Source organism: Gopherus evgoodei, chromosome 6, assembly GCF_007399415.2.
Source record: "Gopherus evgoodei ecotype Sinaloan lineage chromosome 6, rGopEvg1_v1.p, whole genome shotgun sequence".
Lineage (NCBI taxonomy): Eukaryota > Metazoa > Chordata > Testudines > Testudinidae > Gopherus > Gopherus evgoodei.
This window is the reverse complement of record NC_044327.1, coordinates 63,931,422-63,946,774: the sequence shown is the minus strand read 5'-3', so window position 1 is coordinate 63,946,774 and position 15,353 is coordinate 63,931,422. Positions and strand designations below refer to the sequence as shown.

The window sequence follows — 15,353 nt, the reverse complement described above, 5'->3', positions numbered from 1 at the left end:
GTGAAAATTTCCCATCATTTCTTCCCTCCTCCCTGTAGTTCATCCCTTCAGTGACTTTAGGCCATAGTCCATTGATGTCAATAAGGCTGAGCCTATTGACTTCATTGAACCTTGGAACAGGCCTGGTGGATATGTTCACATAATTATAACCAAGTTGGGGGCCCTGGTTACAACATGGTTGTCCTCTAACGCACTTACAAACACAATGAAAAGCTGAAGTGCAGATGAAACCTAATCATACTCTATCATTGGGTTAAAAACACGGCATGACCTTGACTCCATGATAGAACATGGTTATGGCCCTATCGTCACTAAAAATGATACATTTGTTGTAACGGAACCAGGGGACAACCTTTAGTAACTAGTCTCTTAATTCATGCTAGTTGCAGTATAGATGGGACCTTAGTGTTCATTTTGTAGTCAGTTGAGGAATTTTGACAGTCTTTTGAAAAAAAGAAAAAAATGTTTTTGAAGATACAAAATTTCTATTTCCTTGTTATGAAAAAGGCACCAGGGGAAAAAAAAGTGGGTTTACACCATTTTGGTAAAAATCAACCAAAATTGTGAAATTTGCTAGTCTTGCTGTATGCCAGAGGTGGGCAAACTATGGCCCACAGGCCACATCCAGCCATCAGGACCCTCCTGCCTGGCCCCTGAGCTCCTGGCCTGGGAGGCTAGCCCCCAGCTCCTCCTCCGCTGTTGCCCCTCGCCTGCAGCCTCAGCTTGCCCGCCACCGGCACAATGCTCTGGGCAGCAGGGCTGTGAGCTCCTGGGGCAGCGAGCTCCTGGGGCAGCGCAGCTGCAGAGCCGGGGCCTGACCTGGTGCTATGAGCTGCGCGGTGGCATGGCTGGCTTCAGCTGGGCAGCACGACTCCCTGTCCTGGTGCTCTGGGCAGCGTGTCTGTAGCACCACCAGCCACTGGTGCTCCAGGCAGCGCAGAAAGGGGGCAGGGAGGGTTGAATAGAGTTCAGGGGAGTTTGGGGTGGTGATCAGGGGGTGGGGACGTGGATAGGGGTCAGGGCAGTCAGAGGGCAGAGAAGAGTGGGGGTGAATGGGGCAGAAGTCCCCAGGGGGCAGTCAGGAAGTGGGGGGTTGGATGAGGTGGCGGGGGGCAGTCAGGGGCAGGGTGTTCTGGGGACGGTTAGGGAGAAGGGGTGGTTGGATGGGGAAGGGGTTGGGGAGGAAGTCAGTAATGAGAGGAGGGCTTAGATGGGATGGTGAGGATTCCAGGGGCTGTCCAGGGACAGGGAATGAGGGGGGGAGTTGGATGGGGCAGGAGTCCTGGGGAGCTGTCAGGAGGTGAGAAGCAGGAGGGGTCAGATGGGAGCGGGTCCAGGCCTCTCCTGGCTGTTTGGGGAGGCACAGTCAGTACAGAACCAGTTTCTCCTCTCTTGGTTTTCACACCTCAGCTGCTAGAACAGGGCCTCATCCTCCCTGATTGAACTGACCTCGTTATCTCTAGCTTGCTTGCTAGCATATATATACCTGCCCCTGGAAATTTCCGCCACATGCATCTGAAGAAGTGGGTATTCACCCACGAAAGCTCATGCTCCAAAACGTCTGTTAGTCTATAAGGTGCCACAGGATTCTTTGCTGTTTTTACGTCCATATGTTTCTCTCTTTTCTATGCACATTCTGAATAGCTTCAAAGAGCTGTTACACAGTTTACAATTTGTCCATTTTGCATGAGGGCAAATCCTGTTCCCCACACATCATGGAGGGAGAAGGACCTGAACCTAGCAGAACAGGTGAAGGAAGATGAGGAAGCCTACAGAGAGAATCCACAAACACTGCTGACATAAGTTGGTCTACCCAGGCTGGGAGGCTTGCTCCTCGCTGCAGTGTAAATATTCCATAAAGGGCCAGCCCACCCTATGCCACCTGTTTACATTCCTGTAGCTATGCTATTCCTGTACAATGCTAGAGAAAGACTCAGCTTTAAAAAAATATTGGCTACGATAACCTTGTGTTAAAATATTCTTGCACATGTTTACACCCAAAGTTTCCATGATTTATGACATCACATTTTTACTACAACATTGTCCAATGAAGATTAGGGCCCCACTGTGTTAGGTACTGTGCTTACATATAATGGAGTAAATCCAATTCCCACTGACTTTAATGAAGTTGGATCAAGCCTAATAAGAGACAGCACCTGCTTGACAGAGTTTACAGTCTCACAACTTGATCCTACATTCACTGAGGTTGGTGCCAAAGCACCCACCGAGTTCAATGTCACAGGCTCAGGTCTTTAGGCCTTGATCCTGCAAATACTTAGGTTTCAATTGTATAAACTTGTGTAAAAACATACAGAAGTCCCATAGTCTTCAATACTTTTCATACTTACAGTTCTTTGTCATCCCCAATTTTCAGCTTTCCACTCTGAGCTGCACCCAGCTACTTTCTTTAAATCCTTTAATGGTCTCCTGCCCTCTGACCTGCTGACTAGAAGGGAATCAAGGCAGCTGAGTCTGTTCTCAGCCAGTTTCCTGCTTAGTCCATGCTCCCAGCACTTTCCCCCACTACAGAGCAGAGAACAGCTAGGCCTGGCAAGGAGGGAGCTTTACCTGGAAGACTAGCTTTCCTTTCCCTCAGCCAAGCAGCTCCTAGGAATGTGACAAGTGGGCGAAATGCTGGGTCAGCAGCACTTAGTGTGTCCTTTTCAAAAAAGGAAGAGCATGGAAGGGATGAAAGCAGTGAAAAGCATCATGGGAAGAGGGAGACACCTCAGGTGAGGAGAGGAGGGAGCAGGACTGGAGAAACTAGCATCCCCTAGGCAAATCTTGCATTTCACCAGCATGTACTGCCCCCTCTATCAGGCACAGCAAAGCTCAACATGGTGTGTTGCTAGTCCAGTCCCAGCTATGTGCATCTTTCCCACAACATTTATGGCAACAGAATGGGATATTCTGGGGAAGCGTAACTACTTTAAAAGCTTTCTTTTTCTTCCAGACACTTAATTAGCCCAAGAGACTGAGGGCTTGTCTACATCAGAAAGTTGCAGCGCTGGTGAGGGAGTTACAGCGCTGCAACTTTGAAGGTGTACACATCTGCAGGGCATCACCAGCGCTGCAACTCCCTGTTTGCAGCGCTGGCCGTACTCCCGTTTTGTCTCGGGTGTAGAGGATCCAGCGCTGGTGATCCAGCGCTGGTAATCCAATGTAAACACTTACCAGCGCTTTTCTTGACCTCCGTGGAAGGAGGAAGCCTCTGGTAATCAAGCTGATCTCCTTTCCCGGTTTGCTCTCTCGTTCCCGGAACCCCGAGCAAGCAGGTAAGGAGAACCGCTTGCTCGGCGGTTCGGGGAACGAGAGAGCAAACCGGGAAAGGAGACCAGCTTTGCCGCGGTTTGCTCTCGCGTTCCCGGAGCCACCCTGCAAACCGCAGGGAAGGAGACCTGCTTGCTCGGGGTTCCGGGAACGAGAGAGCAAACCAGGAAAGGAGACCAGCTTTGCCGCGGTTTGCTCTCTCGTTCCCGGAGCCACCCTGCAAACCGCAGGGAAGGAGAACCGCTTGCTCGGCGGTTCAGGGAACGAGAGAGCAAACCGGGAAAGGAGACCAGCTTCGCCGCGGTTTGCTCTCCCGTTCCCCGAGCAAGCAGGTCTCCTTCCCTGCGGTTTGCAGGGGGTTCGGGAACACGAGAGGAAACCGCGGCGAAGCGGGTCTCCTTTCCCGGTTTGCTCTCTCGTTCCCGGAACCCCGAGCAAGCAGGTCTCCTTCCCTGCGGTTTGCTGGGTGGCTCCGGGAACGCGAGAGCAAACCGGGAAAGGAGACCAGCTTCGCCGCGGTTTGCTCTCCCGTTCCCCGAGCAAGCAGGTCTCCTTCCCTGCGGTTTGCAGGGGGGTTCGGGGAACGCGAGAGCAAACCGCGGCGAAGCGGGTCTCCTTTCCCGGTTTGCTCTCTCGTTCCCCGAACCCCGAGCAAGCTGGTCTCCTTCCCTGCGGTTTGCAGGGGGGTTCGGGGAACGCGAGAGCAAACCGCGGCGAAGCTGGTCTCCTTTCCCGGTTTGCTCTCCCGTTCCCCGAACCCCCCTTGAAGCCGCCCAACAGCGCTGCAGTGTGGCCACATCTAACACCACTTGCAGCGCTGGTTGCTGTAAGTGTGGCCACTCTATAGCGCTGGCCCTATACAGCTGTACTAATACAGCTGTAACTACCAGCGCTGCAAAATTTTAGATGTAGACATGGCCTGAATGTCTAAATAGTTCATTGACACAGAGCTTTGCTTTCTGCTGGCTGTACACATGCCAGCAAGCAAATTTCCCAAGTGTGTGAAAGAAAAACAGAATCTTGTTAGCTACAAACAATATGAATGATTATAATGAATTTTTTAAAAACTATTTGTTACTTTTTAGAGAAAATTGTCCCTTCTGAGGACTCTTTCCATACTCAGGCAAAAATGCTAAAAAAAATAAATCAGTCATCACAGTTGGAGATCCACAGGATTCAAACACATTGTGAACTACTGAAATTAATAAGTTTATTTAGAGAGAGATAAGGTTTCTGGAAGAGATAACAGGTTTCCATTGATATATTTGTTATATGTCTTCAAAATGTCATGACATTAATAATCTAGGCCTGATGTAATAAATTATCATTTTACTCTGAAATGAAACTAAAAGGGCATCCATAGTGGTTTCATGGATTTTCTCTTAATGTTTTTCCCCCACCCCTGCCCCTAAGATAGCCAATAGCAAATGTGTGTCTTCTAAACCCCACTCCTTCACAGAGTTTGGCACCTACCTCCAGTGATGCAAATAAGCCGGTACGGTCAGGTACGTTGTACCATGAAGACATTTATTGCTGGTACGCTGTACTGGAAAGACACATTTGATATCCACCGAATATTGCAGGACTCTCCAGAGAACCGCAGTGGCAAAAGGAGCAGAATGAGAGACCGCCAGCCACCCCCTGCCAGCAGTGTCTCAGGCTCCACCAAAGCCACGGGACCAGCAGACCCTCCGCAGGCACACCTGCGGGAGGTCGACCGAAGCCCTGCCTGCCACTCTCTCGGCAACCAGCAGAGCACCCCCTGCAGCATGCCGCCCCAAGCATGCACTTGGCGTGCTGGGGCCTGGAGCCACCCCTGTATGTGCCCCTTTAGCTGGTGCCCCCCTTTAAGTCCCTCCCATGAGTCACCATACCAGTAAGAGTTAAAATCTACTTGCACCACTGCCTACCTCCAGGCTGCAGTGAGGTGCCTGTCTCTGCTAGCAATAAGCGCAAACCCTCACCTCAATGAAAGACATTTGGCATCCAAGCTGTTTCTTGTGAGAATGGCTTAGTGTTAATGCTTAACTCCACCCAAAAAAAGAAAAGGCCAGGGTGAAGGCCATGTCGATTCTGAGGTGGTTGGACTCTCCTGGGTTTTTCAACAGGATTGTTGAAATATAGAATGGGCAAACTTCTGAAATAAAAAAAAGTTATGAGATGGAAGACTGTTTCCCCACCCCCGTGTGTGTGTTCTGGCTAGAGCGCTGCTGGGCTTTGGTGGTCACTGTGTGTGTATATGCACACATGTTCTGGCTGGAGCACAGATGAACTGAGGATGGGGTAAAACGGCAGGGGTGACTCACATAGAAGGGGTAAAGAAGGCTTAGGTGGTCAGAGAAGGAGCTTTAGCTGGGCAACAGGTAGCTTCAGTTCCACATCACCCTTGGTTCAAGGTTTCAGGATGCCAGTTCCCTCTGGACCAGAGCCCTGGCCTCTCTGGAATCTTCCCCACAGCATGATACCTAGACTCACTCCTCTTTCCTCTTGGTTAAAGGATTCCACACCCTTCCTTCCTGGGGCTGTGCTGCGATTCAGACAGGCTTCCCCAGCCCTCCCACCTCTGCTCTGGTTCTAGTTCCCATCCCAGAGATCCTCTGTCCTGACTGTATGCTCCCCTATAATTCTCCTCTCTGGGCAGTCACCTAACAGCTGGGTTTTATGGTTTAAAGGCAGTAGCTACCTGATTAAACAGTTCCCCAAGCTAGGCCTTAGCCTTGCCGTCCCTTAAAATGGGACAATAACCCTGTTAGGAGTTTGCCACTACCAACAAGCTCAGGTACCACATCCTGGTCTGTGTAATTTCTTGGGTTAACCAACAAAAGAAACAGAGGAAAGTGGAAAGCAAATCCTCAACTGGGGCTTATAATTGAGAAGCTGAAGTATTGCCTTGTTCTAAATCAGGGGTCGGCAACCTTTCAGAAGTTATGTGCCACATCTTTATTTATTCACTCTGATTTAAGGTTTCACGTGCCAGTAATACATTTTAATGTTTTTAGAAGGTCTCTTTCTATAAGTCTATAATATATAACTAAACTATTGTTGTATGTAAAATAAATAAGGTTTTAAAAATGTTTAAGAAGCTTCATTTAAAATTAAATTAAAATGCAGAGCCCCCCGGACTGGTGGCCAGGACACAGGCAGTGTGCGTGCCACTGAAAATCAGCTTGTGTGGTGCCTTTGGCACACGTACCATAAGTTGCCTCCCCTGTTCTAAGTGGAATGTAAAATGATGTAACGGTGTTCAATGGAAGATTGAACTAAACCAAATGTGGATTGGCCTTTGTATATATGCCTTATGCAGACATCTCCCATTAACACTGAATAGTGTGCATATGAAGAGGGATTATACTATGGAAAAGGATATATTGCAAGTAACTTGATTCCTCATGCCACTAAAGAGCATCTACAAGGGCAGCTGATTCAGTAATATGCAAAGTCCTAAATAAGGATGTTATTCCTTTGCCACTGGTTTTCAAAGCACATAATGTATTAGTACTAATGGAGGGCTCTTGGAACAAGTGCCAGCATGAATTAACTGACTCAGGCATATGCTCTACTTTATCAGCCCAGCAATTTCATAGTGAGAAAGAGGCTAAAGAGGTATCTGACACAAATATTTATATATAGGATGGAACAGCAGTGGCACATCACACTCCATAATTCACTGCTTAGTTTGGTTACTTGGATAAATCTATCTAGACATAGTAAGAGCTCTTGCTTATTTCTTGAGCTGGTCTTGCACATGTGGTTCTTATCTTCATGTATTGAAAAACTGCATTTAGAAAGCACTTATGACTCCTATTTATTTTTTCTAATAGCAATCTCTTTCACTTCATCACTTTTTTGTAGAGTAAAGGGACTAGGATTTAGTTTTGCTCTCTTACAGCCTTTTAAAATGACATTACTACAGATTACACTCAAAGATATATCCCCATTCTCTCTCACTGAGGTGTGAGGGAGAAAGATCTGTTTTTGTATTGACAACTTTGAGAGCGCCTCATTGCTCATTGGGCTACTGCTATCTTCTTAAATCAAGTGATGCAATCAAACAGGGACCAAGTAGTTTCGTATCTAGTGCAGAGGCAGGGACAAAAGCACTGTTTTCAAACTGGAGTAGGAAGAGATATTGCATGGTCATGAGGTTATTAGGTGGGGGTTCACAAGCTATCAGCCTTCACCCCAAACCCTGCTTTACTACCAGCATTTATAATAGTGTTAAATATATAAAAAAGTGGTTTTAATTTATAATAGGGGGGTTCATACTCAAAGGTTTGCTATGTGAAAGGGATCACTAGTACAAAAGTTTGAGACTCACTGCATTAGGGCTTGTCTACACTGGGATTGTTAAAGCACTGGCGCGGCAGAGCTTTAATGTGGCTTGTGTAGTGGCATAGCACTGGGAGAGAGCTCTCCCAGCGCTCTTAAACAAAAAACAAAAAACCCACCCCCCCGAGGGGCACGGCTCCCAGCACTGGTACACTGTCCATACTGTCATGTTACAGCACTGAAACTTGCAGTGCTCAAGGGGGTCTTTTTCTAAACTTCTGAGCATGTAAGTTGCAGTACTATAAAGTGCCAGTGTAGACAAGCCCTTAGAATCCTTGAGACAGAAATGTGAGAATCCATCTAGCAGAGTAGAGGGAGGGAGGGAGGGAGGGAGGGAGAAAGGGGTTAAGAATTCTATAAGGACAGTCTGTCAAACGAGATAGGCCAATGAAAACAAACAAATCCCTTCATCTTCAGTTGGACTTGCCTAGTGCAATATTTATGACTGGTAATAAAGACACAAAAAAAGCCTTATTGCAGTGCCAAAGAGCGAGAAATATTCCTCAGGCCATACCAAAGCCACTTTTCTCAATTTGTACTGAAGTCTCACATTGAGTTTTCTCATACAGATATACATTTAGAGTAGTGTTTTCCTAAATCTTAAAAGTTAGACTTAATTATAAACAAGACTGTGATAGAAATTAAAAATCCAGCTCCAGTCAGAGACCATGAAGTCTTTAACTATGCCCCTTAAATTATGTGCTTCCAGGAAGTACCAGCAAACTGTACCTCAAGTGACATTCATTGTAGTCCCACAGTTGCTCTCCCCTCACCCCCAACATTTATTTTAAAACAACATTTCTCATATTATAAATGGTACATCACTCAAGGTACTTGACACAAAAAGCTACAATTTGTTAGTGCAGTCACTATACAAACAAGAGCAGCATTTTTGCCTTCACACAGAAGAGTGTTTTGAGCTTGTGTTGGCTAAATTTGCCCCCTTACCTCTTTGCAAGTAAATGATCCCGGATACCTTTTCACAGATGAAAGGTTGGTAAGACGGACTGTTCTTTAGTCTCTGTAGACAGCAATTCTAATGGCCAAGCAACCCACAGAAAAGTCAGCACTGCATATGAACCCAACTCCTTGGGTGGAACATGAACTAAGCCCTTCTGCCTCAGATGTGAGAATCCAGCTGAGCCATAGACATTTATTTGTTCTCAGTTCACTGATTTGTTATATAGTAAACGTAACCACAGCTCTCAGTATGCAAAAAAACACCCACAAGTGACAGATGCAGAAAACCCACTGCCACAAAACAGGAGAAACTTGGGAGTTGTGAAAGCAACAAATTCCATGTTTAAGAAGTTTCATAGAACTTCATTTTCAAGGTGCAGCATAGGTGAGGTCAATCATTATCAGAAACCGTTACATCACAGCAGTTCCAGATAAACTGGCATTAAGTCTAAAATAGATTAATCCACTCTGAGAACTACAGAGAAGAATGCCATAAGCATTCATTTCACTTTGTGTGTGTGTAGTGCTGACAGACCCCCGTTGTCAGCAGGCAGAATTGAATCAGGGACTTCTGGAGCTTAGTGCATGAGCCTCTACTGCATGAGCTAACAACCAACTCCCTGCTAACTAAGGCCTTGGCTGCACTGGCGCTTTTCAGCGCTGCCACTTTCTCGCTCAGGGGTGTGAAAAAACACCCTCCTGAGCGCAGCAAGTTACCGCGCTGTAAAGCGCCAGTGTAAACAGTGCCCTAGCGCTGGGAGAGCGGCTCCCAGTGCTGTAAGCTAATCCCCCCGGGGGGGTGGAGTGCCTGCAGCACTGGGGGAGCTCTCTCCCAGCGCTGGCGCCACGATCACTCACATGTCAAAGCGCTGCCGTGGGAGCGCTCCCACGGCAGCACTGTACAGCTGCAAGCGTAGCCATACCCTAAGGCTGTAGAGCAGACTCACTCTCTCTTTAAGCAGTCTCTGTGCCACTAGCTGGGACAGAACACCATACCCAGGAGGTGTGTGGGTTACATATGCACAGATATTTTGAAGTGTGATAACTGAACAGACTTTTCTTACACAAAGAACATGAATTTTTCCCCATCCAAAAACCAACATTCAGCAACTGGGAGAAATTACCACATCTTAACAGCAAAATGCTTAAGAACTAGGATGCAATAATGTGAATGACCCAACTACATTACTTTTCAGTTTTTATTTTAAAAAAGCAAAACCAAAGTGAAGTTACATTTACACTTAAGAACAAGAAGGTCTTGTTCAAAAATATTCTGGTTAGAGCTTTAGATGTTTAAGAAAAGTGTTTTCCATGATTTACCCCTATACTGTATAGAGCTTTGCAGATCACAGTAGACAGGAACACTTTTGTTTGTTGAACAGCTATACTGCACAATGATCCACACATACCACACAATTCTTAGCTTTGTCTACATTGTAAAGTGCTATTTTGTAGCAAGAAATTAGTTCAAAAAATATTTGGATAGGCAAGTGTCACTGAACTGCGTTTTTAGACGACACTTTTTTCAATTATTGTGAAAAATGGAGAACTGTTCACCTCTGTACAATCAAGGTAGTATGTTTTCTGTTTAATACACTGAAGGAGCAAGCACCATATATTACTGTATTAATGTGTCCAAAGTATTCAAGTAATTCCCAGAGCAAATCAATTTTTAATTCAAATAATGAGATGCGTATAATAGCAATGACAGAAGCTGGATCATAGTTCAGTTGACAGACTACTTTAAAAGACCAACATGCCTATTTATTAATCACTGTCTAATAAATAAGTTCTTGCATAGGTGGCAAATCTAAAATAAAACAGTAATTTTACCTTGCATTCATTTAGGTTTATGATCCAATATGATTAATACCCTCAACCTTGGATTAAAAAAAAAAATACTGTGATTTTCAGGTTCCATTTAAGTATTTACTTAAATATTATATATTTAATAAATGCATGAAGTACAATACAATTTACATCTGTCAAGACAGACAACCACAACCAAACAAGAACAGTGAGTTATTAAATATGTTATATTTCAGGAATATTTTCAATTGTAGAGATGCATGTTTCTTATAAGCTACAGTAACAGTGCAGATACTTAAACCATTTTCGCACATACATAAACACCACAACATTAGAAAATTTTAATACAACAAGGAAATGTTTGCGCTAAACAGACACATTAAGGCAAAGAATGTCTCAAATGTAATCAGTGCATTTTTCTAACACATTCTTACAAAAACAATCCTTTATTGAAGACGTTAACTTACAAAACATATATTAACAGAAAGACCTGAATTTTTTTTATTAAAAAGTTGTTTATGTGTTTTATCATTTGTGTCAGTTCTTTATTTGTTTTTGCCCAGCAAAAGACCAGGAACCATTATTATACATGCAGATAATGGAGTTTCATAGACATTGAAGGCCAATGTTTCAAGACAAATTGCACTTTTTTAAATATACTTTATACAGTCCATACTAAAAACCTGGGATAGTAAAGATATTTAAGAACCTCATTATTAACCACTTGTACAGTAATTCACCAGTTTCTGGAAGTCATAATTTTAGTTTATAGTCAATCTAAATGTATATCAGATACAATAATTCCCCTCCACACATCAAATATAAACCTATTTAGTGCAGTTTTGATTTCCTACTGCTTTGCATTTTCCATTAGTGCAAACATAATTTAGCCTAGAAAAATCTATCTCACTGGTGCTCATGAGTCAGTTACAAAAATGCCTGATCACTCACTCAAATGCATTCAGACAAACTTCTTTTAAAATAAAAGGACACACAAAAGATAATCACAATAAATGCACTATTATGTGGGCCCTGACTCCATTTAAAAAAAAAATGAAACCAGCAGAGCCAGCTAAGTAAGGATATAAATTATATAACAAACAGGTTTCCAGCTCAAGACAGACAATTAGGTTGCTAATCAAACTCTGAAGAGCAAGTTTCACCACACAAAGAAAGAAAGGCAGGAGAGCGACTGGAAGAATGTCCTCATGGGCACTATAAGCCGATAAAAAGATGGAAGAGGTTGGACAACAATTTTTGTTTCTGTGATTAAAAAATGACCCAAAAGCATGAGTGCAGCAAAAGCACTTAGGAGATATGATGTAATTGATCAAGACTTAATGCTAAGGCAGATCCTTCTGCTCACATTTTTCATCTCAAAAACAGTACCAGTAGATATTTGCACTACATATCATCTCGATATTCCAAATACTTTGCTGTGATGGCTTCCTCAAGATGAATTCCTGCACTCCCCATTAATGCAAATGCTGGATACATTGTACCAGAGCAGTCTACCTGGCGCTCATAGAGGCATTTCATGTGGTCTGCATCATAGAATCCAACTTTGCCTCTGTCACAGTCAAGGCAGATTCCTATACAAGATGGCATTGGAAGAATTCTATTTGCAGAATCTTTGGGAGCAGTAGGTGCCTTGGGAATAAAGAATTTATTCATGCCTAAAGTAATCAATGTGAACGGCTGTGATGAGTCAAAGCAGGTATCTTCACTCCCACTGTCATGACCGCTGTCTTGTTCATATCTAGAATCAAAGAGCATAATTTTCTCAACGAAAAAATCATAGTCAGAATGCTTTCGCTTATTTTAAACTGAAGTATTTTATGAACAGATAGCACTGCATTTTATGAACAGATAGCACTATATTAAACTTCTGGCTCTGCAACAGATGCTCATAAAATGGATGTCCAATTTCAACCTGTTTTATAGGCATTGGAAGAGAAAAGGTTTGAATTTGGACTTCTTCAAATGGTGTACACTGCTCAGCATTCAAACCAAACAATTCTGCTAGTCCTTCACTGACTCAAAGATTGGTTAGGGGTTTTCTGATTTATTTAAAAAAAAAAAAAAAAAAAATTGATGCAGCTAGTCCCATCAGGCTGAAGGGTTCTTGCCAGAGTTGACAACTCAGAACTGGCGCATCTTATCGACATTAAGAATTCTATTTTAAAGAGTTCCACATAAAGCTCATCAGTATAGTATCTGACCTCACCTGAATGTTTGTGAATTTAGTTTCACAAGAACTTTGTGAGGTAAAGTAGAACTATCCTTATGTCACAGAGAAAGAAACTGGCACCAGCATCATCAATTGACCAAGGTTGCACACAATCTGTTGCAGAGCTGGAAGTTAAATCCAGAGCTCCTGATTCCCAATCCTCTCCTTGTCCACCAGACCATTTGGAAATCTGTCCAGGTGGCATGGTTCCAAGATTTATTGCACAAACCTCTTGCAGTGCTCTGGTTCATACCATATTACCTGTGAAGTTTTGGTACCTCCAGGAATCAAAATGCCCTGAATGTATAACCTCTCCACATGGATTCTCTATCTCACAGTAGATGCATCCATGATTATTTCAGTTGTGACTGAATATATTTGGAAGTCCTTCATTTGTCCTTTGCCCCTTGACTGCTACCAAGTCAGAAAATTTTACTCCAGTGCAGTGCTATGTCTGCAAACAGTGAGACTCTGAGGTCCACCAAAGTGGACTATTACAAAAACATGTCTCAGGTATTATTACAGTGTCTATTCCAAGATTTAACGGGCACACTGAACTCTGGGAAAGCCTTCTTACCACAGCCTACAATATCCTGGACAGCTGCAATGGCTGAAAAGTCATGGAAAGCTATGTAAAGACAGACACCAATATACTTCAATTGTCTCCAGGGAACAAACTAGGGTTTTGGATAATACAGACATCAATATTAATTCCTAGCTTCTCAGGAAGTCAATCAACTGCTGAAAATGTACAGTAATTTCTCTTTAAATCAATCAGAGGTTCCCTGGATTGCTTTCCATCTCTTATTTCACTACGCCACACATGATTGCTGAAGCTAACCTAATTGGAACGAATTAGAAGTACACCTCTACCCCGATATAAGGCGACCCAATGTAAGGTGGGTTTGCATACAATGCAGTAAAGATCTGACACGCTGCTCTGAGCAGTGTGTTAAGGGTGCTGGGCCAGGCTGGAGCCCAGGGGTTCGATAAGGGGCAGAGGGTCTCGGCTGCAGTTAAGGGCTCCCCCCACCAGGGTCTGGGGGATAGGAGCTGTGGGAGGGCACTTTTGGGGACCCCACAGTCCCAGAGTGGCCCGGGCGATTAGCGAGGGGCCGGAAGCAGCCTGCTCTGGTTCCCTCGCCCTGGCCCCAGCCGTGTCGCTCAGGGGAGGGGTTTGGGGGGAAGGAATCCCCACCGCACTCAGCAGCAGTGGTGGAAGCAGAGTAGCCCAGCCCCAGCCCGCTCTACTCTGCCAGCTCCCAGCTGCAGTGCTCCGCTTCCCACCACAGGTGAGTATGCAGGGTGTCCTTTCCCCAACCTCCCTGCACTCACTGGCAGCGGGAAGCAGAGCACTGTGGCTGGGAGGTGGCGGAGTGGAGTGGGCTGGGGTCAGGCTGCTCCTCTTCCCGCTGCTGGTGAGTGCCTGTCAGGTGGCTGGGATGGGGGGGGGATAGGGGTTGGAGCAGTCAGGTTGGGTAGGGGGTGGAGTCCTGGGGGTGATTAGGGACGGGGGTCTCTGGAAGGGGCAGTCAGGGAACAACGAACGGGGAGGAAAAGCAAGTTTGACATAACACAGTCTTACCTATAACGCGGTGAGATTTTTTCGTCTCCTGAGAACCACGTTATATCAGGGTAGAGATGTAATTACAGTCAACTCTTAATTCCACCAAAAGGAAAGCTGTCCCTTTAAAATTTATTTTAAAAGATTCACTCATTACAAAAGGTTATACAAAAGATCTCCCACATTTACCTTGGGCTGGTTACATCACGGGGATTATGGAGCCATTCTTTTAGTTTAGTGTTAGATGCAACTCCCACTTTCACCAAGTATGAATAAGATTCCACATGAAAGGCCCAGAAGTGCTTCCCTTTTGTGATTCCAGTGTCTCCGATGATGTAGTCCAGAGTTGTATAACACCCTACTTGGATACGTTCAGCCCCTAGCAGCAAAGGAAATCCAGCCCTACTTTCCACAGAGGTTCTCCTTGGATTCAGCATGAGACGTTCACTGTTGTAGCCACATTTATCATCAAAAAGAAAACTGAAGACTTAAACAAAAACAAAAATTCACACTAGGTCAATATTTTACCACGGAGTTTTTTGTACTTAGCACATCTTAGAAAAATATAAGGTAACATAAGAGATAAAGTACTGGTAGTGCAATACAAGACAGTGTAAAACTCTTATAGCTGATTGCCAATTAGTCTCAACCTTAATTCATGAATAAATGCAATGCTTATTTATTCATTCACACACACACACACACACACACACACACACCCCAAAGGATGACAGCAGGTCGCAAATTTAAAATTTACTTGAAAACAGGCATAGGTTAGAGAGAAAATGTACGCATTCTATATTGATTCTGTTGTCTATGGAGTAACTTATACTTGGTATACCTGGAGCTGCAGGTGTATGTAAAATAACTTCCCTGCTCCAGGGGCTACAGATAGATCCTTTATATCCTCTGACTCTAAAGGCATAGCTGCTGTTATTTTCAAGGTCAGAGATTACTTTACTCTTGCTGCAGGCTTCAATCTCTTGCCATGTTGCATTCTCCTCTTCTCTATTAAGTTTACGGTATTCAAGGATATAGGTATCAGCTGAATCTTCCTTCACTAGATGTTCCCAACAGATCAAAGCATTATTATACATTCTGCTCTTCTCCTCATTGATCTCTGGTACATCTAGACCTGGAATAGCCATAAAACACAAGAAAAACATATTATTGTATGTAATCAGCTATTAG

The 15,353-nt window shown here is 44.4% G+C and overlaps 1 protein-coding gene and 1 long non-coding RNA gene across 4 annotated transcripts in view; one reads left to right on the top strand and one right to left on the bottom strand.

Moving 5' to 3' along the window:
* Positions 1-1,124: 1,124 nt before the first annotated feature.
* Positions 1,125-14,137, top strand: LOC115653705. The gene is made up of 3 exons (XR_004000985.1): positions 1,125-1,218; positions 6,411-6,415; positions 14,125-14,137. It is a non-coding gene; the product is annotated as an uncharacterized LOC115653705 (long non-coding RNA).
* Positions 10,578-15,353, bottom strand: part of TRIM36 (tripartite motif containing 36) — a 42,914-nt gene continuing 38,138 nt past the window's right edge. For all 3 annotated transcript variants that reach the window (XM_030567268.1, XM_030567269.1, XM_030567270.1), the window contains exons 8-10: positions 15,004-15,297; positions 14,352-14,649; positions 10,578-12,127 (exon numbers count right to left, since the gene is read on the bottom strand). In XM_030567268.1, the coding sequence (XP_030423128.1) occupies positions 11,773-12,127; positions 14,352-14,649; positions 15,004-15,297 (947 nt within the window). In that variant the 3' untranslated portion in view covers positions 10,578-11,772. The remainder of the gene's footprint in view (positions 12,128-14,351; positions 14,650-15,003; positions 15,298-15,353) is intronic.